This window comes from Emys orbicularis, chromosome 13, assembly GCF_028017835.1.
Source record: "Emys orbicularis isolate rEmyOrb1 chromosome 13, rEmyOrb1.hap1, whole genome shotgun sequence".
NCBI lineage: Eukaryota > Metazoa > Chordata > Testudines > Emydidae > Emys > Emys orbicularis.
The window spans coordinates 36,677,941-36,700,401 of NC_088695.1; the positions used below are offsets into that span (position 1 = coordinate 36,677,941).

At 47.4% G+C, this 22,461-nt stretch overlaps 1 protein-coding gene across 1 annotated transcript in view; it reads left to right on the top strand.

The window, feature by feature from the left end:
- The first annotated feature begins 2,240 nt into the window (after positions 1-2,240).
- The window catches only part of FADS6 (fatty acid desaturase 6), a 37,615-nt gene continuing 17,394 nt past the window's right edge, over positions 2,241-22,461 (top strand). The window contains exon 1 of the mRNA XM_065416249.1: positions 2,241-2,329. Coding sequence (XP_065272321.1) covers positions 2,241-2,329 — 89 coding nt within the window. The remainder of the gene's footprint in view (positions 2,330-22,461) is intronic.

Here is a 22,461-nt window from a genome sequence, read left to right on the forward strand (position 1 = left end):
TGAAATGCAGCAGCATGCACAGAGAATAGAGTGAGCAATCCCTTGAATTCCTGAGGCTGCTTCATTCCCTTCTCCTCTAAAGAGTCTGAGGCTACCACCGGGTATGGCGAATCAGTCCCCGAGATATCGTGAGACCCATCCAAGTGTAACTCGTAAGACTGGTCTGGCCATGAAAATGGGACTGGATGGATGCCCCCATCTCTGCAGCCCAGGGCTACATACACCCTTATCGCAGGCTGCAGCACTGCTTTGCTCACTAGTAATTGTGTTAATTCTTCATCTTGAGAGAGAGAAAGAAACTGCCCAATGGTAAAAAATCAATGAGTGCTCAAGAGCAGGCTCTGAAGAAACTCCCTCAGGAATCTGCTGAGCTGGGTGGCCGCATTTCTCTGGGCCTATAAAGCTAGCTGGACATATGGCCGTGTTACATCACAGCCTGTGCTAGACCCGTGCGACATGTGAGCTAGCACAAGGCTCCCCATTGCTCGTGTGATAAATGTTATGTCCTGGCCACTTGGTTGGCAGATTGGCGCTTCCCACAGGTGGCTCTTGCCCATCCCCAGAGGAGATCAGAGACTGGCCCCGTGTTTTCTATTATTTTAATAATAGTTTCTGCAGGGCCATAGCAGTTCTCCTATAACCATCTCACAGGGCTGTGTAAACATTAATTAAGCTTCTCCACAGGGAGGAGGTGAGTATTAGAATCCCTGTTTTATGGATGGGAAACTGAGGCTTAGAGAGGTTAAGTGACTTCTCTAAGGTCATGCATCTGCCTTATCATGTGCCTGTCTAATGCCCCCATCACAGCAGTTCTCCTGGCGCCTCGTTCACCTGCTATAAACTTTCTAGACCATGCTCCTCCCACAGTATAGATTACACCCTGATTTCCGTTATTAATTCCTATTTCTTTTTTTTTATTGCATATCCTTCCATCCTTCCCTATTTAGCTTTGTCCAACTTTGCCCTCCCCCCATGTAAACTCAAGTAAGCGGATCTTCACATGATGATCACCCTAATCTCAGCCCGTGGGTCCTGATCCATTATTCCAAAGCAGTGGAAAGTCTCCCACTGATTTCAATGGGCATTGGCTGAGGCCCACACGGGCAGTCAGTTCCTGAGATTGGGGCTAATTCCCAGTATCGATAAGGCCTGAGACTCTGGCTGGAGGATATTCTTGGAGGTGGGAAGGAGGGAGTTTGAAGCAAACAAACTAAGATGCTTTTGTGTGTTCGCTTTGTCAAAGGTTAACATATTTGCAAAACTAGTGGCTGTCCTAGTGTGGTCTGTGGCCCTGTGGGGACCTATGGAGTCCTTCCTCTGGTCTTCAGAATGTATGTTGGCAGCGGGGCTAGGGTGGCAAGGAGGAGCAGTGGGTTCATGAGGCTCTCTTAAGACGCAAATGCTGGAGGGTGGCAATGGTGACATCCTGCTTGGCAGTGCTTAATTTGTAATGAAAGAGGTGCTCAAGTAACTTTTTTACTTTCATAACTGACGTGCCAAGCCCAGAGGTGCCGGGGCGAGGAACAGCCCAGCCTAGAGGTGCCGGGGCGAGGAACGGCCTGGCCTAGAGGTGCCAGGGCTGAGCCCTGGCAAACCCTGGCCCAAATTAAGCACTGCTGCTTGGTGTTTGGCCTTTCCAAGCTCTCCTGCTCTTTCCTGGGCAGAGGGGAATTCTGAACAGAACTGGCCTGAACAGATTGTCTGAGGGGTTTCTGGTCTTACAGACTAACTGGTTCCCTGAGCCTGGCTGGGCTGGCAAAATGGCTGGTTGACGGCTTGTTCGTTAACCCTTGAATTACCAGTGCTCATCTAAGCTTTCATGTAAAAAGTGCGTTTTGTTTTGGTTTTTTGGATTGTGGTAGCATCTGGAGTAACCCCAGTCACAGCTCTGGGCTCCATCAGGCTAAGTACTGTACACACCTAACAAAAAGACGGTCTCTGCCCCACAGAGCTTAAAGTGTGTGATGAGAGACAAGAGGTAGATGCAAAAATGGCAGGTTGTTGTCCCTTATCCTTTGACAAGAAAGGGAACTTCCAGAACGTTCTACGGTCCACAAAATGTGCTGCTGTGCAGTGTGTACGGCTGAATGGAGCCTTTGGCACAAGAGCATCAGTGGATCCCAGCCGAGGCGGCCGGGCTCTAGTGTCACTGCAGAGAGACACCGGGAGTTCTTGGGAAGGAAGATGTTGGCGAAGGGAGGCAGAGAAGCTGGCAGGCTTGGGAGGAGGGAGTCTGGAAGATGAGAGAAGAGAGGCAGCTGTTTTATGTTCTGGAGGGAATGGCAGAGTGCATGGGCAGCCTGCGGTTCTTTCATACTGCGACAGAAAGGTAAGTACTGGCTACATGATATGTACAAATATGGGGACAGAGGCCTGGATTCCAGGTGCAGAGAGGGGCTCTTTGGCATACAACCAGAGGAATGGCTCAGTGCATTGGTTTTCCACCTCCGCTCTCCTGTTTGCTCCTGCCTAGGGTGCTGCCACCACACTCCCATTTCTGGCCTCGGTGCATAGCATAGGCCCAGAGCTAAATTGTTGACGTCCAGCTGAGCCAGAAGGCTCTGCGTGTCCAAGCCTCGCTTAGCTAAACCCCTCCCGCGCCACGGCCCTGGGATTGGGGATATGCACGGCTCAGATCACTGGGGTTTCTGCTGGGCAGCTGGCATGGCAGTGAGGAGCTGCTTTCTCTGCTGTGAACTTGGGCCAGGCTGCCTGTTGTCCAGGGAGCTGGAAGGTTGCGCTACCCCAGCCATGCAGGGAGCGAATGGAAGAATGGGGCCAGTGTTGGGAAAATGAGAACACGGTACGGAGACAAAGGGGAGAGCTGGCTGCTTCCGCCTACTTCTCTATGGGAACCCCGTGGGCATTTCATCTGAACAATGGCCCCTCTGTTGTTGACAAAAGGAGCCAGGATGGGGAGTATAAGGGATCCATTTTGCAGGCTGTACGTGGTGGTGATGTAGCCCTGTTGGTCCCAGGATATTAGAGACAAGGTGGGTGAGGTACCAACTTGTGTCGGTGAGAGAGACCTGCAGACGAGCTCTGTGTAAGCTCGAAAGCTTCTCTGTCCCGCCAACAGAAGTTGGTCCTATAAAAGATATGACCTCACCCACCTTCTCTCTCTTTTGTTTGTGGGCATTTATTTGTTCTTTCAATGTAACCTTACACATATGACGCAGCTATAAAGAGAAGCAACAAATAAAAACAGCAGCTACCGGGTGGGCCAGGCTTATCTGTGACTTTTAGAACTGGGCAAACAGTGGCGAAAGGTATGCACAAACATTTACTCGCAAATGGAAAATCACCAATTTGCTTTGGTCCTCACCACCCCTCTTATTTGCTGTCTGCAAACTTTCGGACACGCAAGTCTGTGTTTGCAGAAAGAGAGAGTTTCGCCTGAGCGAATAGTCCAGATTCGATCCATGGCACTTTGTGGGTCCTCATTCCTGAGCAGCTCACAATCTTTAACACACTGTTGCCCGTTTTTGACCCGAGCGGCTAGTCCAAGTTCAGGGCACTGGAGATGTTCTAGTTGGGAGTTGAAATGGATGGAGTTTGGTGCAGTCTTGTTTATTTACAAGGAATGTACAAGTCCTGCTGCCCCGAATGCAGGAGGAACAAAGAAGAAAGGTTTAGCCGACAGCCCCATGAGGTCTCGCTGTTGCTTTTTCCAGGGTCGTACTGTGCTCACAGGCTACTGCTTGGCTTTCTTGCTTTTTGCCTCTGCCTCTTGCTCTCTGTGCTGTCTGTCCTCAGTTTCTCTGTGGTCTCTCTCTCTCTCACAAAATTCCCCGCAAAACCGTGAGCCTACCCAATGCAGTCCAGGCTCCTGAGTGGGTTCACACAACCCCCATTTGTCTTAGCTGGTGGTGGGGGAACTTCTGATTAACTCATCCTGACAGTTATGTTAATTGCAGGGTGCGTTCACACCCAATCTCAAAGAGGTTTGTGACCCAAGCAGTTACTAGCACCTCCCAGCAGAATAGTATTTGTCCTCACAGCACCCTGTGATGACAGGCTGGGCTATTACCTCCATTTTAGAGATGGGGGAGCTGAGGCACAGAAAGCGTGACTTGGTCAAGTTCACCCAGGAAGCCTGTGCAGGAAAAATGTAGCCCAGGTCTCCCAAGTCCTCAGCCTAGTGCCATATAACCACGGCAGCCCCCTTGGAGACTGGAGCCGGGGGCTGAAATCTGTTTGCACAAAGCATTTGGCAAATCATTTTGAATAAACAAAGACATTCCTAAAAGCTGAAGTATGATTGAGGATTATCTTCAGTGGTGGCCTAGATATTGTCTACCCAGGTGACTCTACCCTATCACCTGAAATGACTAGCTGATCATTTGTGAGTAGGCAAAAGAGATTCAAGGATGGTTTCTTTAACCCACAGAGAGCTAAGCTGTCTCTGGTGTTTCAGTAGATAGTTTCTCAACGGGGGCATTATATGTGATGAGAGAGATTTTAAGGGAATGTAATAGCATGGTAAATACAGCAGCAGGCTATGATAATCAAGTTTAATTTTCTATCTCAGATGTGATGAAAGGGATAGCATCCATTGGGAAGCTTTCTAGCATGGTAGTATGCTTATGTATAGGGAAATATCTAGGAACACAGAGACCTCTACTTCCAGAAGTGCTTGCTAGGAGTGTACAGTGTATGTGAAGGAAGGAATAAAATCTGAATGTTGTATTGTCTTGGCTTTCTCCCTTCTTCTCCTTGAACACTGAACACCAGGTAACATCTCCACCAAGGCAGTCAATGAAGCACTGTGGGATAGCTCCCGGAGGCCAATAACGTCAAATTCCGTCCACACTAACCCAATTCCGACCCCCTAAGGCCGATTTTATCGCTAATCCCCTCGTCGGAGGTGGTGTAAAGAAACCGGTTTAAAGGGCCCTTTAAGTCGAAAGAAAGGGCTTCGTTGTGTGAACGTGTCCAGGCTTAATTCGATTTAACGCGGCTAAAGTCGACCTAAACTCGTAGTGTAGACCAGGTGAAAGCCTAATTAACATCCAAAAGGATTTCAGGTAAGACAGGCGGGGACGCCTGGGAGGTGGGTGAGGGGGAGAGGCCATTAGTTTTGGCTGGGCCAAGAACAGGTGCACACAAATTAGTAATTGCCTTTACTTGGAGCTTCTAAGCAGAGAGAGGAAGTCCATTATTAGTCAACACCTGAAGAGAGACTTTTGAAATTAACCTGGGATGGGACAAGGGGTGGATGACACCGGGTTTATTCATGGAAACAAGTCGATAGAAGAACATGCAATAGCTATTGTGTCAGGATGTTCCCTAGGCTGAGGTAAGCAGGTCTCAGTGGAGAATATTCTAATACACTCTCACGCCTACTGACTTGGAAGGGTTCAATGGCCATGGCTGAGGAGCAGGACTAACTTTGTCTATGCTTTGAGTGGGAGGTTTGTGATTCCCAGCTAGAGACCTACTCATGCTAGCGCTCCTCAAATCAGTGCACTGAAAATAGCATGCAGCCACAGCAGTGCGAGCGCTGGGACGGGCTAGCCACCCCGTGTATGTGCCTAGGGTCTCGATGAGAACTACCGCCAGCACGTCTCCTGAGCTAGGAACCACACCCCCAGCTTGAAGTGTAGACATACCCTGAGTGAGGATGCTATTTTGGCACTGAGGGTTGGGACTCTGAAGACTTGCACAGCCACTGGACAGTCTCAGAGCTCTAGCAATGTGAGCATTAGACACGTGACTCTTTTCTGTAAATTCAAGGGTTTGGGGTCGACTTTTCCTGGGCAAGGCCAGGGAGTCTCAGACCTCAGTAGGTTTGGGGTCTATTGTGTTACTTTTCTTTTAAGGTGAAACTTGCTGCTTTTTCCTAATAAACCTCATGGGCCAGACCCTCAGCTCATGGAAGCTGGTGTTAGTTCCACTGGTGTCAATGGAATGGAGATCAATGGACCAATGATGATTTACACAGAGCATTTGGCCCTGTTTATTTAAGATCCTTGTGGTGTTAGGGAATATTCTTGTAGGGGTGTCTTGGAAGAGGTAAATCAATGGCTGGTAATAAAAGGGAAACTGGAGTCTAACCGTACTCAGGGTTCTCGGTCAAAGGCATGTGGGAGGAAATCTGTCCTATAAGGCAGAGGTTCTCAACCTTTTTCTTTCTGAGGCCCCCACAACAGGCTATAAAAACTCCACGGCCCACCTGTGCCACAATAACTGGTTTTCTGCATATAAAAGCCAGAGTCAGCGTTAGGGGTAGCAAGCAGGGCAATTGCCTGGGGCCCCATGCCACAGAGGCCCCCACAAAGCTACACTGCTCAGGCTTCGGCTTCAGCCCTGGGTGGCAGGGTTCAGGGCCCTGGGCTTCAGCCCCATCTGATGGGGCTTCGGCTTTCTACCCTGGGCCCCAGCGAGTCTAATGCTGGCCCTGCTTGGCGGCCTCCCTGAAACGTGCTCGTGTCCCCCCAGGGGGCCCTGGACCCCTGGTTGAGAACCACTGCTCTAAGGTGCAGTCAGTACCAGAGCAGAGGGCATGGGAAAAGCCTAATCACCTTGATCAAACAATTCGAGGGTCCCAAGGTGACATCCACACCCCGAACAAGGACGACGTCTCTCTAATAAGCTGCTTGCTGTGAACAGTTCAGTCAGCTCTAGTTACACCGGTGTCCATTTCATGGAAGTCAGTGGAGTTGCTCCAGATTTGCACCAATTAAACTAGATTAAAATCTGCCCCAGTGTCCCAGGGACAAATACAGATGTGATGTAAACGGTGATATAAATTCCACGTTGGGTGTAAACTGCAGAGTAGTGTAATTTTCAGCACATTGTCATTCCGTGAGTGTCGCTTCCATGGTAAGGGGGTGGAGTCTAGCAGGAAAAGCCACTAAGAGAAGGATGTGAACTAAAACTTACATCACAGCATCCCTAGCATTCCTGAGGCCACAGCCAGCCCTGCTGCAAGCAGTTGCAACTCCCATTGATTTCAATGCAGTGGGAGTTTGCCCAAGGAAAAATAGTCAGGCCTCAGGATTTGGCCCAGTGTCTGTGTAGTGCTATACGCATGCCTGGCGCTTTACAACAGAGAAAGCGGTGGCAAGGGAAGAACAAAACCACTGCCCCAAAGAGCTTAAAAGACGCACAAACCCACTGTGGGCATGTTCTGATCTCCGTGATGCCTGTAAATCTGGAGTAATGCTGTGCCAGTGAGTGGCTTAACACTCGCAGGAGTGAGACCAGAAGCTGTCCCAGAAACGCTAATGATCATTATAGATCAAACACTTTACTGGTTATATTTGAATCTGTATTGTTAAAAGACTGGGGTGTTGTCTAGTGCCCCAAAAGTGTCTCCTGGCCACGTGGGAGGCTGCCACATTATAGTTGCCTGGAGCCTGTGTGACGGGTTGGATCACAGAAACCCCCTTGGGGCTACCAACTGATGTGCCAAGACTACTTCTGCCCTTGCTTTCCCTGCCAGCTTGGGACTCCAGCACCCTGTCTTGTTGAGTCATACACGGCAGTCTGCTCCAACATTGACCCAGGGTCTGAACCATGTGTCTCAAAGCTGCAGACTTAACTGAAAACAACTTAAGAAATGTTCCTGTCTTTAACACTCAGATGCCCAACTCCCAATGGGGTCCAAACCCCAAATAAATCCGTTTTACCCTGTATAAAGCTTATACAGGGTAAACTCATAAATTGTTCGCCCTCTATAACACTGATAGAGAGATATGCACAGCTGTTTGCCCCTCACCCCAAGGTATTAATACATACTCTGGGTTAGTTAATAAGTGAAAAGTGATTTTATTAAATACAGAAAGTAGGATTTAAGTGATTCCAAGTAATAGCAGACAGAACAAAGTGAATTACCAAGTAAAATAAAATAAAACACGCAAGTCTGAGTCTAATACAGTAAGAAAACTGAGTACAGATAAAAACCTCACCCTTAGAGGAATTCCACTAAGCTTTCTTTTACAGACTAGTCTCCTTCTAGTCTGGGTCCAGCAATCACTCACACCCCCTGTAGTTACTGTCCTTTGTTCCAGTTTCTTTCAGGTAGCTTCTCCACCCCCAAGGATATCTCTTTAGCCAGCTCAAGACCAAATGGAGGGGTCTCCCACAGGCTTAAATAGACTTTCTCTTGTGGGTGGAGACCCCCTCCTCTCTCCTATGCAAAGTCCAGCTACAAGATGGAGTTTTGGAGTCACATGTCCATGCATGACTCATAACTTACAGGTAGCCGCCATGGCTCACATGCTAGCTTGAACGCCCTCATGTAGACTTCTTATGTGGATTGGAGCCTTCCAAGATCCATTGTCCGTCAATTGCTTCTTGATTGGGCACTTAACTTGCACATTCCTTTCTCAAGAAGCTGACCAAACACTTTACTAAGGCTACTTAAAAATCAAGCAAGTACACAGCCAATATTCATAACTTTGAATACAAAAATGATACGTGCATACAAATAGGATGAATATATTCAGTAGATCATAACCTTTGCATAGATATGTTACATGGCATATGGAACATAAAACATATTCTAGTTATGTCATATATATATTCATAAGCATATTTCCATAAAGCCTTATGGGGGGCACCGTCACAGCCTGATTCTAAAAAATTGAGATCAGGAATCTGGTGCAAATTCCACACTTAGGTGAGAGTTTCTTGCTTCATTTATTTTTGTGCGCACCAGATCTTCAGAGAGGGATACAGACAAAAATCCCTCATCAACAGGAAAATGAGGAAGACTTGTGGCAATGATACAGGTTTTCCTGCCAAGCTCCTCTGCACTTGCTTAAACCTGCAGTGGCATTTCAAGCCAAGGGAGTCATATGTTATAGGGCCAGGCTCCAAGGGGCTGGACTGTTAAGCTTGAACTGAAATAGACTCTCACATAAAAGAAACCCCAGCTACAGGTCGAGCAACACAATCTTTATTAGTATTGTGTTCTATAGAAAGATCACCTGCTGGGAGCTAGTAGAGGCCCTAACTGGGGAGGGGACGTGTTTATGGCGGTATTCAAGGATAAGCGGATTCAATGCATCTCCTCAGCAGTCTCCACCTGCTGGGTTCCTATGAAGCTTAGGTCGCAATACAGAGTGTAGCAATAATACTGGGTCCTTAGGTAGCCCTCTTAATCTGGAGACCTTCCAGCACTTCCCAAAGGTGGATGGGTATAATGATCCCCATTTTCAAGCTGCCCTTCCCTGGTGGATCCTACTGCAGCACAAGTGCCTCTGCCCTACACTGGGGTGACTGCCCTCTGGGGCACAGACCCCCACTGACATAGGAAGGTACGTACAGCACCTCCCTGCACTATTGGGGTGAATCGAGTTCACCAGCTATTGCCCACGACTAAGGACAGGGCCCACGATTAGGCCAATCAAACTCAGAATTAGCTCATCTGCATGAAAAATGGAGCACACCAAAATGAGACCCTTATATTCAGTGATGGGACTAGTCAGTGTATTGTGGAGCTGCTTGTCCTGGCCTTTGCTTTGCTTTCTGATCTGCCTAAACTTGCCTAAACTGTTCCTCTGCTCAGCCCTGATACCAATCTCCTCCATCATCCTCTTCTTTCTCTGCCAATGTAATAAACTGAACTCGGGTGGTCGGGTCCAGCCCTATGTTGGAATGGACAGCAAACCTGGCACAGCAGTAAGGCAACTGGCACACAAACTGAGAACTTATTTGTGTCACAGTAGTGGCCAGAGGCCTGAGCCCCATTGCGGTAGGCGGTCCCTGCCCCGGAGAGCTTACAGTCTCTGCAGGACGCTGCCAGCATTGTGCTCTGCCATTGACGGTGGGAGTTGCCAGTGGGACTAAATACAAATTCCATCCATTGGGACAAATCCTTCTCTGGTGCAATCCCACTGATTTCAACAGAGATTGACTGATATAAGTGAGGGAGATTTTGGACCACTGAACACTCTTCCCTTCCAAGACCTGAAGGTGGGAGTTGTGCACGTCATGGGCTTAACTCAGGTCCAACCCATTTTCCTTCCACTTGGTCAGGTACAGGGAAGCTGACTCAGCTGACTCCTTAAATGATCTCACCAGAGTCAGCGGGAGCTGGAAGAGTGTGGGGTGTGTAATATCCAAGTAAGGGCACAAGATATGGGGCAAGGTCATTTTGACTTTCAACACCCACGAGTCTCTGCCACACCTCCTTAGAAAAACAGATTTTCAGGATTGTCAGCCAGACACAACCTGGTTTTGTGCTGTGACACCCAGCACCGACGGGAGGTTTGCCACCACCTTCAATAGCCCCTTTATAGCCTATGCTGGCCTCGTGAATGCAAACAAGGAGAATTCCTATAGACCCAGACGTGCATATATTTGAACTTATAAACTGTCCCTATCCATGCACATGTGCGGTGCGGCATAAAAATACACATACCGGGTGTCACTTGACCCAATGGGCACATTCATCATTCTTCCAAATCCACCAACCTTCCCCCTTCGACCTACTCATCCCCATGCACCCCATCCCTTTGGAAGACCCAGCTTTCCACCCCCAGGAAATAGACAGGACTTGAACATGCCCTGTCAGCAGCCTGGGTTCCATCGTATCCAAGGGGAGTAAGTTCCAGAGTCAAGGACCCTCCACTGCCACCCCTCTGACTCCAGTCAAACGTGTCTAGGGTTTCTAGGGGGGCTTTTTGCTCCTTGCCTTGGAGTGGAAGAACATGAAACCGCTTTTTAGAAGGGCAAATTCTTCCCTCAGATTCCTGGCTCCTGTCTGATTGCAACTGCAGGGGTTACAGAGGAGTAGAAAGTCTGTCTGTACGAACAAACCAGTCTGGCCTTTATAAATCAGAACCAGCACCTTGATGCGAACTGGAAGCCAGTGCAGTGACTGGAGTCCAGGTGTAACATGCTTCCAAGACATTGCACGATGGGGAGTGGTCTCCAGGAATATCCCTGCACAGCAGGGGGCAGTCATCCAATGTGTCATGTCTAGTTTACTGCATGCTATCCCGTCTGCCGCCAATCTCTTGTCTTATTTATTTTGGTGCTGCTGCTTTTGGGGGGCTCTTTGTTGGTGCTATGTGTGCTCCCCAGTGGTGCTCTCCTGCTGCAGCTTCTGGGGAATCAGAGGAAATATTCCTTGCATGCTACTATCTCAAGTGCACAGAAATCACTAGCATTCTATTATGGTGAATCTTCCCAATTCTATGGAACTGTCTCACTTTAGCCTGAGAGAGCATGTCTGGCTCTGTAAAATGAGCATCCCCACCCTGAGAGCTTGGCTTCGGGGACAGATTTATCCTCTGCTGCCCTTACCTAACAGAATGATCTCAGTGAAAACCAGATACTGTTAATCCTTTTCCTTTAACACATGGCATGTGTCAAGAATGCCCCGTATCCCTTTACTGTTTGCCCCTAAAACCAGAACCCTGAGAGTTTTGCTTTAAACCTCCCGGCGCCTTCAAATCTCCCAAAGCTTTTAGAAATAATGGTAGAATAGTGTAATAAAACTTAGTGCCTGTGACTGTGTCTCCCTCTAGTGGCTGGTGTTATGGGCCATAATACTCTACTGCTTTCTCACAGCCAAAGGAGTTTTTTAGTTGCAGGCATGTGACTTTGGTGATCAAGGTCCCAGATTTGATTCCTGATGATGATGGGTGTGTGCGTCTCTGTGCCCATGCTGTCTTAAATGCCAGCTGTGCATCGGTGTACAACCTAGAGCAGTGGTTTCCAAACTCTGGTCTGGACAGCTGGCTGGACACATGGTACTGGCCTAGCCTTGATTCCAGCTGCTATATTGCGTTAGAAGAAGCTCATTAAGTGCTTTTCTAGTGGTACTTTTCCATTAATAACTGTAGTTGCCACATGGATGTTAGGGGATCTCAGATGGGAGGGAAGGTGGTCCATGTGATTGTAAATGAGATGGGAAGCAGCCTGAGAAAAGATCTGTCTGGTAAGACGTGTTCCACATGATGAATGAGTTTTGAGAATCACTGTACAATGCCAAACAAAGTAGACCCAGCTCTTTTGAGATGTCAAATTTCAATATACATATTGATCAATATTTTTGAGGGCCCAGCAGATAAAACACTAGATGCCGACCCTGGAGAATCGTTGCCTCGTAGTATCCCAATGGAAAAATCCTCTCAGTACACGAGTGGAAAAAATGCTCTCAGTGATATTCAGCTCACTGCCAATACACCAAGCAAGAAGGATGGCCAAGGTGGTAGAGCATGGGCCATCGATCTTGTAGACCCAAATTCTACTGATAATTAAGGATAAGATTTATTTCACCACCCTGAAATTATTTATTTACGTGTGCACCATCATGCTATGCATCACGAATTGTTACATCGTAGCTATCATACTCCCGTGCAAATAGCCACCTCTCATACTGAAGAATCACCCAGACAGTGTGTATCAGATGATATGTATGATGAGTTGCCTTGCTTTCTTCTCAAGAACTTTTGGAGGTCAGTGGGGAACGCTCTGAGTAAGGTAACTGATGCTCCTATTAACTTATCCTTCTACTTCTTTCGACTGCATGATATAAATGAACTAGCACAAGCAAAGGACTGCAGTTGTTGTTATGCAGTTTTATTATCAGAAGAAAGAGACATTTTAATTCTAGATAGGCCTGAACCATAAACCCCAGGATATGAATAACCCTCAAACCCTGAGGTGGTTCAGCTCTGGATCCCAAGTTTGTGGTGGGCAAAGATGGGCTGAATTCAAACCCTGGATCTGAACAGGGAGTTCAGGGAGAGGCTGGACAGAGTTGTGAGAGTGCTTGAGACTGAGTGGAGGAGTCTGATCAAGGCTGTAGAGAGAGATGAGCACAAGAAATGGAGAAGCACTCAGATCAGGAAGGTCGTAAATCTGGAAAATGAAGTTTCACAGATGAGGATGGGGGACTGAGGGGAGAGGAAGAAAGTGAATCAATCAGGCAGCAAAGATGGCAGAAAAACAGAGGAAGAAGAATTAGGTAGAGAGGTAGATAATGCATGCTCGAGTGGTGGTGGTGGGGGGGGGGGAAGAGCCGCATGGTGGGATGTCCAATGAAGGAGGGGGGAGGAAGAAGAGAAGGGTTGGGATAATGGCGGGGTGTGTGTGTGAGAGGAGGGACCCAGTGGCATTGGCCAGGGCAGTTTATGAAGAGCCACCAAAGGAAAGGGCAGTGACGGATGCTGAGTCAGATGGAGAGTACCAGGGTCATGTGAGGGGAAGGAGAATAGCAGGAGATAAAGAGGTCATGGATCCGTGGGAGGCTTTCAGGGATGGAGCAGGGAATCTGGAGGGAGAACGGGTGTGACAGGGTAATACAAAATTGGCAGGATCAGATTGTGATGGGCAGGGGGAAGGTGATGTGGGAGGAGAAGACGATGGGAATGAAGGGTGGAGTAGGGTTAAGAGAGGTCTCCCCAAGGCTGCGAAGGTGGTAAGGAATGAGGTGGAGACGATATGAAGGGATGAGGTGAGAGAAGGAAGGAAGGACAGCACATAAGAGCAAAAGCAACCTGCTGTCCTGACATTTATAAAAATCCAGTTAAAAATGCCATGAGTAATAGAGATACCAGACCTGATATGAGTACGGCTTCCCAAGTTAGGGGAATTCCGCCATTCCATTCAGCAGGGATTATAAACACTTTCCCAAAGAGCTTGCTGTACCGGTTGATCTACCTAGAGAAGATCTTGCAACAAAGAATTGCCAAATGTGTTCAGTGCTGTGTTAACTGTACAGCTATCGCTCCTTGTGCTGTGATTCCAATCAGACATCAGTAAGCAGGGCTGGGTCCAGGCACTACTTGGAAGGAGCACCTTGAAGGTGTGTCAGAAGGCAGTGCTGATGATTACCAGTAGGTGGCACTCTTCTCTTTGCATTGTTACATAGCCCTAATTATAGGCAGGCCTGTGCTGCCTGGCAGATGAAGCAATAAAACCAGTCCTCTTGACCGCTTGTGCTCATTAGCAATCCCATGGCACCTTTGATGAGAGCTTGGCTGTTAAGCCCAGTGTCTGAGCCAAATTTCTTCTTGCAGCTTCATTGGATAGGAGAGGAATATTTTTCTCCACTTCCTGTCCTAAACTGTTGTATGGCATCGCTGTTGAGATGTTAAACAGCTGCCATGTACCTCCCCAGATAAGGCTGCCTTTCACAAGTGGCAAAAGTAACCCCTATCTGTCCTTCCCTACAGGAGTTGTAAAGCTCTTTGAGATCCTTGGGTGAAAGTTGCTTCAGAAGTACCGAGCATTATTGTTTTATTCTAAAGCAGGTCTAAGGGCAAGGATCAGGAAGCACGGAGGGTAAGTGATACACAAATCTTTGCTTAAACAACCCCTGCCTATAGGTGGATTCCCACTGTGCTTAGTGGCACTGGCCCATTTGGATCGTGTCATTATCCTTGCGATCAGAGTGGCTGACAGCTACAAGGAAATGCACAAGGCTATATTCTACTCTCAGTGTGTTCCAGAGAGCAAGGTGGGGTGTGGTAGCTGAAGAGATTTACTATCCTCTTTGCTGCAGATACCAAATGACGGGCCAGAGATGAGCAGTCAGATCCTCATCCAGCTTCCAGACTGGCACGTGGATTGTGCAGGCTCATGTTGCTGCTCCTACAGCTGCTCATCAGCACTCCTGCTATGCAGTCCTCTCTCATCAGATCATTATGGACAGCAGGCAGTTATTACCTTGTCCCATAAATGGACAAACAACCGGGTTTAATCCCTCCCTCTCTGGGGTGGTGGTAATTAACCCGGCATTAAATTAATTACCCAAACACGTGTAGGGCCAAAAAAAAAAAAAAAAAAGCCCAGTTGTTTGTAAAGTTCATTTTAACAGCATCAGTAATGCTGGGCAAAGGTGTAATCCAGGGTGATCATCTCTCTCATCGGTGAGGGCTGAGCGACTGCACTAGCAGCTGGGAAACTGATTTTGGGACTGGAGCCAGCAGGGTGATGCAACAGAGTTTGCACGGCCACTTCCCAATTGGTAAGTGGCAGGATTGCCCAACGCGAGGCTTAAGAAAAGTCAGAGGATCAACCAATGTAATCTACCCAGGAGCTTTATTTCCAGCTTGATCCATCCCTACACCCTGTTCCCATGGTACGTTCCCCTGCCTTGCACAAGAGCATTCTGGGTAGCATTGTGTCCAAGCAACGGACAAGAAAATGTCTTGAGGTAATGGGTAGCGGTTGCACTGCTCCCACAGTTAGCTGGGCAGCTCCACACCAGATTCAGTTGCATCACAGCCCTTGGTCTAGTCAGTAACCTACCTCCAGAGTTCTCAGTTTCGCAGTCCCCTGAGGATTCAGCCTGGAGCAGGCTGCTTTTACAAAAGTGATGCCTTTTGACCAGGTTCTTATCTCAGTTACACCAGTGCCAATCTGGAGTAACTTCATTGGAATTACCCTGCGTATAACCCAAATCAGATCTAGCCGCATGTCTTAGGCAGCTAAGTATCCATTTTATAGCCACAGCAGTGTAAGTTTCCAAGGCATGGTCAGGACAAAGTACTGGTATAACTATTTTGATTAGGAGAGTGATTTTTTTAACCGAATTAGTTATTCAGGTACGACCCTTCGTGTGGACACAGTTATATTGGTGTTGTAGAGGTAAAAAGCTGTCTTATACGGAGATAGCTTATTCCTCTTCCCTTATGGGACTCAGGCCTGGCCTACACCTAAAACGTAGGTCAAGCTAGCTACTCTGCTCAGGGCTGAGAAATTTTTTTCCATTGACCTAGCTACCACTTCTTGAGGAGGTGGATTTACTACAGTGACAGAAAGCCCACTTTCATCATTTCTGTAAATGTCTACACTACAGTGACATAGCTGTTGTGCTTGTAGTGTAGACGTACCCTTCGCTTTGCTGGTATAACTGTGTCCACATTAGAGTGGTTGCACGGGTATAATTATGCCAGTATACATAAAACAGTGCAACCTTTGTGGATAGACAAGCTCTAAGGATAAAGACTTGGCAGGGTTGCTATAGCCAGCCTGGGTTTGAATCAAGCACAGTATGAGCTCTTATGTCAACCCCCACCTATATCTTTAGTCCAGCGGGACCATTGGGCGCCCAGCCAGGTGTGCACAAGAGATGCAGTTCCTCTATCTGGCCACTGGGGGACAGTGTAATGCCTGGCCTCAGGCCAAATGACCTCTTATTGGGCTCTCTCTCTCTCTGTGTGCGCCCTCTGCTGGTGCCATGGCAACCTGGAGGCCCCGCACACAGGAGGAGGCGTGCTGGTAAGTTGGGCCGGAGAGGGAGGGGAGAGGCTAGGATGGGGGGGGGGAAGGGACAGTTTAGGGGAGACATATGGAGAGAGGGGAAGTATTGGGGGGAGGCTGCCCCAGGCCCTCCAGCCTCCCCTGCCCCCCCAATCACGTAGCAGCCCCCAGCAGTCCCCCTGCCCCCCAGTCCTCCAGCAGCCTCCCACCCCTCCGGTCCTCCAGCCTCCCAGCAACCCCCGCAGACTGTGCCAGGCTCCCCACCCAGCTCTCCCTGCCCCAGAACCCACTCAGTCTGTGCCAGGCTCCTGCTGCCCCCCACCGTCTCCTCCAGCCCCCCTCGCCTTGGCTCCCTTCCTTTGTGACAGCCCCCGCCTCCCCCTCCTGGGCTCGCCGCTGTCCCTGAGACTGCAGGGAAGAGGCTCGGGCCTCTCCCGCACCCGGCCCTGCTGCTCGGGGACTCGGCGACAGTTTCTCGCTGCGCAGAACTCTGCGCTGATCTGGTGGCATTTTACACCCGCTGTCTGCCGGCGTGACTGACGGGCCAAGGCGCAGGGTGATGGGGAGCCAGGCCACTGCTTTAGTAGAGAATGAGCGTTTTCCACATTGCCAGATGAGTGCACCCTTCAAAGGACCGATAGGGCCAGATCTTCAGCTGCTGTATGTTGGCCTAGTCCCAGTGACAACAGCACACGCACACAGAGACAGGTCTGCAGCCAATGCAGTGTGCTTGGGACCTGGCCTCTCTTCAGATTGTGCCGGGTCTCTGTCTGTAGCGCCTAGTTATAAAAATAAATCAAAATAGCCTCTTCCAGTTTAAGAAATGTAGGGCCATAATCACCAGTGACATAAATGGTGCTGGGCTGGCTGTTGCAAGCTGGTGTAACTTACTCATTGTAAACAGTGATGCAAATTGGTGAGAAAATGGGTTTAACTACGTGAAGTGGTAAAGCAGAGGTCCATTAGAATTTCAGTGTTTCCTCAATCTTTTTGAGGCCAGGGACAGGCTTGCTGCCTTCCTAAACGGTATCAGGTAGATCTCAGGGACCAGCGCCTGTCTATGGACTAGTCGTTGAGAAACTGCATTAGATCACAGGGGCGGGGGGGATAGGGAATGTACACCAGGAAATAAACTAACTGAAGGGTGTAATATAATCAAGGCTCTTTCTCCAGTCACATTCATTCCTGGTGTAATGGGTGCAACTCCACTGAAATCTGTGGGACAAATTCGCTGTTGGGTTAACTCCTTGGACGTCAATGGAGTTACATCAAGGATGGATTTGGCCCATGAAGCCTGCTTTACTGAACATTCTGCTGTTAGTTGCTTTATCTGCTATGCATCCTCTTCTATCCCCTTTGTTAGGGGTGGTGCAGCAGGAATATTCTGCCCTTATGTGACTACTTATGTCACTGCTGTATTGGACTGAGAGATTCCCATGTTTACACATGAGCTTGATTTGAGCTTTAAGGACGGAATGGTGACAACCTGGTTTGGAAACAAACTAGATCTCAATAGACATGGGAACAGAGTGAAAAGGGAGGAAGCAGCAACGGCAGGGAGATTTTGAATCCCCAGTGGGAAGACGTGTAGGGCCAGATACTGATCTCAGTTACACCCATCTCCTTTGGAGCTGGTAAGGCTCCAGGGGTGTCAAGGAGGGAAGGATTTGGCCTGTAGTGTCTATTGACTATGGAATTCACTCGCCATCCTCCCTACCCTTGATCAAGTTAATTGGAAATGGGGATGGATTGTTTAATCAGCAGGGAGTGAGGTGGTGCTGTATTTAGGACAGCTTTCTCTGAACAGCAGCAGAGGAAGCTGGTTACTAAGGATGGATGGAAAAGCCAGGCAGCAGGATTTGTGGAAGGAGGAGCCTGCTGTTGGAAGGACTGTGCTGTGCATCTGGGGATTATATTTGACCCCTGCAAGCTGCCATGTATTTTAAGGATTTGTGAGCCTTTGCTGTTTTCCTTTCAAAATTGTAGCTTGTTGTTTTACATGTGGGTACACATCCTACTTGTAGTTGTGTCCACACAACTTTATTGAAGTCAGTGGGGTTGCACTGACATAAAGGGGGTCAGAAGTTGGTCCATGTGGTTCAGCTGCTTGTTATGTGCTGACTGTATAAGGCAATAGGTGGCGCAGGTGATTCAGATTGGAACTGTTGGGTTTAAACATTTTCATTATAGAAATAAAAATCTTGCCACACTGTGCTTTACAGTGAAATTGATTATAAACCAAAATGAAACTGGCTGGGCTTGTTTTACTGTCCAAGCTGAATGTAATGTGAAGCTTATCCTTTTGTAAAAGGTGAGTAAACCCTAATCTTAAGTAGGACTCGTGGTGCATAGGCCTTGTGCTGACCCTCAGCACAGAAGTGAGTTTTATCCAAAGTAAACAAACAACATACATAGTGAAAAGTAAATTAGATTTAAGAATACTTCTTTTAGTTTTAATGATATAAGGTGTAATAAGTAACCTTGTAAGGAAATGTATGGAAATATTATTTTCAAACTGATAGAGAGTCTTTGAGTAGGATAGGCTCAAGTTGTCATTTATGTTACAGTAGTGTCCAGAGTTTTCAACTGAGACTGGGGCCCCTTTGTGCCAGATGCTGTATAGACGCAATAATAAGACAGTCACTGCCTTGGAGAGCTTATAATTTAAAAAGACAAGACAGACAGGTAAGGTAAGTGAGGTAATATCTTTTGTTGGACCTACTTCTGTTGGTGTAAAGTACAAGCTTTCAGACTACACAGAGCTCTTCCTTGGGCCTGGGGGAGGAAATCAGAGCTAAATACGAGTTGGCTCAGACACTGTGATTTCCTTCCCCACACCCAAGGAAGAGCTCTGTGTAGTCTGAAAGCTTGTACTTTACACCAACAGAAGTTGGTCCAGTAAAAGATATTACTCACCTCTCTTGTCTTTCTCATATCCTGGGCCCAGCACTGCTACAACACAGCAAAAGACAGACAAAGGAAGTATCATTATCTCGCTGTCACAGATGGGGAACTGAGGCACAGGGAAATCACATGACTTGCACAGGTCACACAGGAAGTTTATGACAGACCACCTGAGTCCCAATCAAGTGCCTTAACCAGAAGACTATCTTTGCTCTTTGTTTTTTTGTACATCTTAATCATTCACATTGAAATAATCAGCATTCAAGGCCTGCATATACTGTACATGTGTTTAAAATGTACTTTGGGCAGTGGCAAAAATCACACCAACTTCAATGGGTGCAGAATGGGGCCATTAAAAGGCATAAAACAGCTTCAAGAGTTGGTAAATCAATGTGGCGTCCCATCCCAACATGACTGTTGGGCTTCAGACAACAGTCAGAGTCTGGGGGAGTGAATTAGAAAGACAAATGCTGAGTTATGATGAAGCAGAATTCCTTAATACAAGCAGACAGGAGAATTGGAATATTCCTAAAGCTTGCCTGTCCGGATCCCATTGCACTTCACCCACACAGGCACCAGCAAGGAGGGTGAGTTACAAGCATTACAACATCAGATCAGCTCTTCTTGGCTGATTAGAATAAAGGCAACACAATATTTTTGTTTCTGAAGATTTGGAGCCAAATTCTGTTCCCAGTTACATTGGTGCAACTTCATTGAAGTCAATGGACTTTCACTGGTGATGCTATTATCATTATTTACGTATTTATTTTATGGAAAACAGATGGCAGAAGATTCTGGAAGTGAACTGCTAGCTAGGTAAGTGGTATGGGGTGAAGGGTTTTGTGGAACATTGGTCCACCTTCTATGAGTGGAGGGGGCCATAGGCGCCAACTCCGTGGGTGCTCTGGGGCTAGAGCACCCAAGGGGAAAAATTAGCGCGTGCTCAGCATCCACCAGCAGCCAAGCTCCCCTCACCCCTGCCTCACCTTCCCCCCCCCCAAGCACGCCACGTCCCCGCTCCTCCCAGTGATTACTGCCCCCCTCCCCCCGCCTAATAGCTGTTTGGCGGCACTTAGAACTTTCCAGGAGGGAGGGGGAGGAGCTGGGATGCGGTGCGCTCAGGGGAGGAGGCGGACAAGGGGCGGGGACTTGGGGGAAGGGGGGTGGAATGGGGGCGGGAAGGGGGCAGGGACTTTGGGGAAGCGGTGGAATGGGGGTGGGGTGAGGATGGTGCAGAGGCGGGACAGGGGCGTGGCCAGGGGCAGGGCCAGGGGGGTTCAAGCACCCACCTGGCAGAGGAGAAGTCAGCACCTATGGAGGGGGCTGTACAGTTTGAATGGCTTCCACCTCAGTAGAAGAGAGGCTAGTCTTCATGGGGACAGGCTGGCTAGAATAGTCAGGAGTTCGTTAAACTAATAACAAAAGGGGAGGGCAAAGAAAGGGAAGATCGAGCACTCAACACAAAATGGAGATGTTGAGAACAAAATTAATCAAGGAACCAACGGACATAAAGAGAAGAAATGTGCGCGCGGGGGGGGGGGGGGGGAAGAGAAAGCTGTGTGATCATGGGAGACTTCAATTTGAATGAGGTATACTGGAGGTCTCATGCTGCCAGTACTGAGACATCCTTGGAATTTCTAAATATTATAGATGACAACTACCTAACTCTGTGTGGCATCTAACCCAGGGGAATTCTTTATTAGACTTTCAGTATTAGACTTGACAGATAAAGAGGAACTGATCACAGACCTAACAATTAATGGTAGCTTAGGTACAAGTAATCAGGACTTGATCACGTTTATGATGTGCAAACAAAATAGAGTCCAGACCTATGATCCATATATTTGATGATTTAAAAGGGCCAGTTTCTCAAAGCTGAAAACAATTATGAGCCAGATCAGCTGAGAGGAAGAATTTAATTATACAAATGTGAATGATAATTGGGAGTGATTTAAAAACACTTTATTAGATGCCCCAAAAGCCACAATCCCATAATTGAGGAAGAAGGCTGCATTGGTGTAAAAAAAAAAGTCCTGGTTTAGAGGGGAAGTGAAGGCAGCTATGAAAACTAAATATATATATATAACAAATGGAAGAAAGGGAAAGTTGATGATAATGAGTATAAATCAGAAGCTAGGAATAGTAGAAAATTGATAAGGGAAGCAAAGGGACAGAAGGAGAAATCTATGGCCAGCAGAGTTAAGGACAATAAGGAGGAGGTTTTAAAGTATATTAGGAACAAAAAAAATCCTAATAATTTTATTGGTCCATTACTAGGTGGAAATGGTATAATTATCAATAATACGGCAGGAGTGTTCAATAAATATTTTTGTTCTGTATTTGGGGGAAAACAGATGATGTAATCCTATCATAACACTCTTTCTATTCCACTAGTATGTCAGGAGGATATTAAACAGCAGCTATTAAATTTTTAAAATCAGTAGGTCTGGAGAACTTACATCCAAGAGTTTTAAAACATCTGAAACATAAATCTCTGAATTTATTTATACATTTATGTATTTCTGTTGGAGGAGTGACCAGAAGCTCAATCATGGTCCAAGGAATGGTTAAAGGCACTGGACTGTGACCCAGGAAATCAGGGTTAATTCCTCCATTTCTACCACAGATTTCCAGTTTGACTTTGAGCAGCCACTTAGGCCTAGATCCTCAAAGATATTTGAGCATCTAACTTCCCTAGCATCTAGCCCAATGGGACCCATATATTGATTGGGGCCTCTCAGCACTCCTGTAATGTAAATAATAAATGGTCAGTTAGCAAGTAACTAGGACATTGTCCAGATTATACATGGCACTTGTTAGCCCTTGCAATATCTGGTCTATGAAGTGCTGAAAAAAAACTGTCAAGTATCAGAGGGGTAGCCGTGTTAGTCTGGATCTGTAAAAAGCAACAGAGAGTACTGCATGCATCCGATGAAATGGGCATTCACCCACGAAAGCTTATGCTCCAATACATCTGTTAGTCTTAAAGGTGCCACCGGACTCTCTGTTGCTTTTTACAGATCCAGACTAACACGGCTACCCCTCTGATACTTGACACCATGCATGGCACTGCATTTAGCCGTATGGAATGGAAATCTATCAACCTCATGAAGAAACTTGCACAGGTACAGGCAGATATCATCTTCCTTCCTGAAAAAAAACTGGTGCACCTAGATATACAATAGGGTAACCTGTTATATTGGAATAACCCTTTTACTGTGTTAATGACAAAGTACCAGCTTAGTTTCACTATCCAGTGCCACCTGCTGGTAAACATGAGTCTAATCTTAATCTTGGCGAATTTCTTTCCTACAGGCTATATGCAGTGTTGTAGCCGTGTTGGTCCCAGGATATTCGAGAGACAAGGCGGTTGAGGTAATAGCTTTT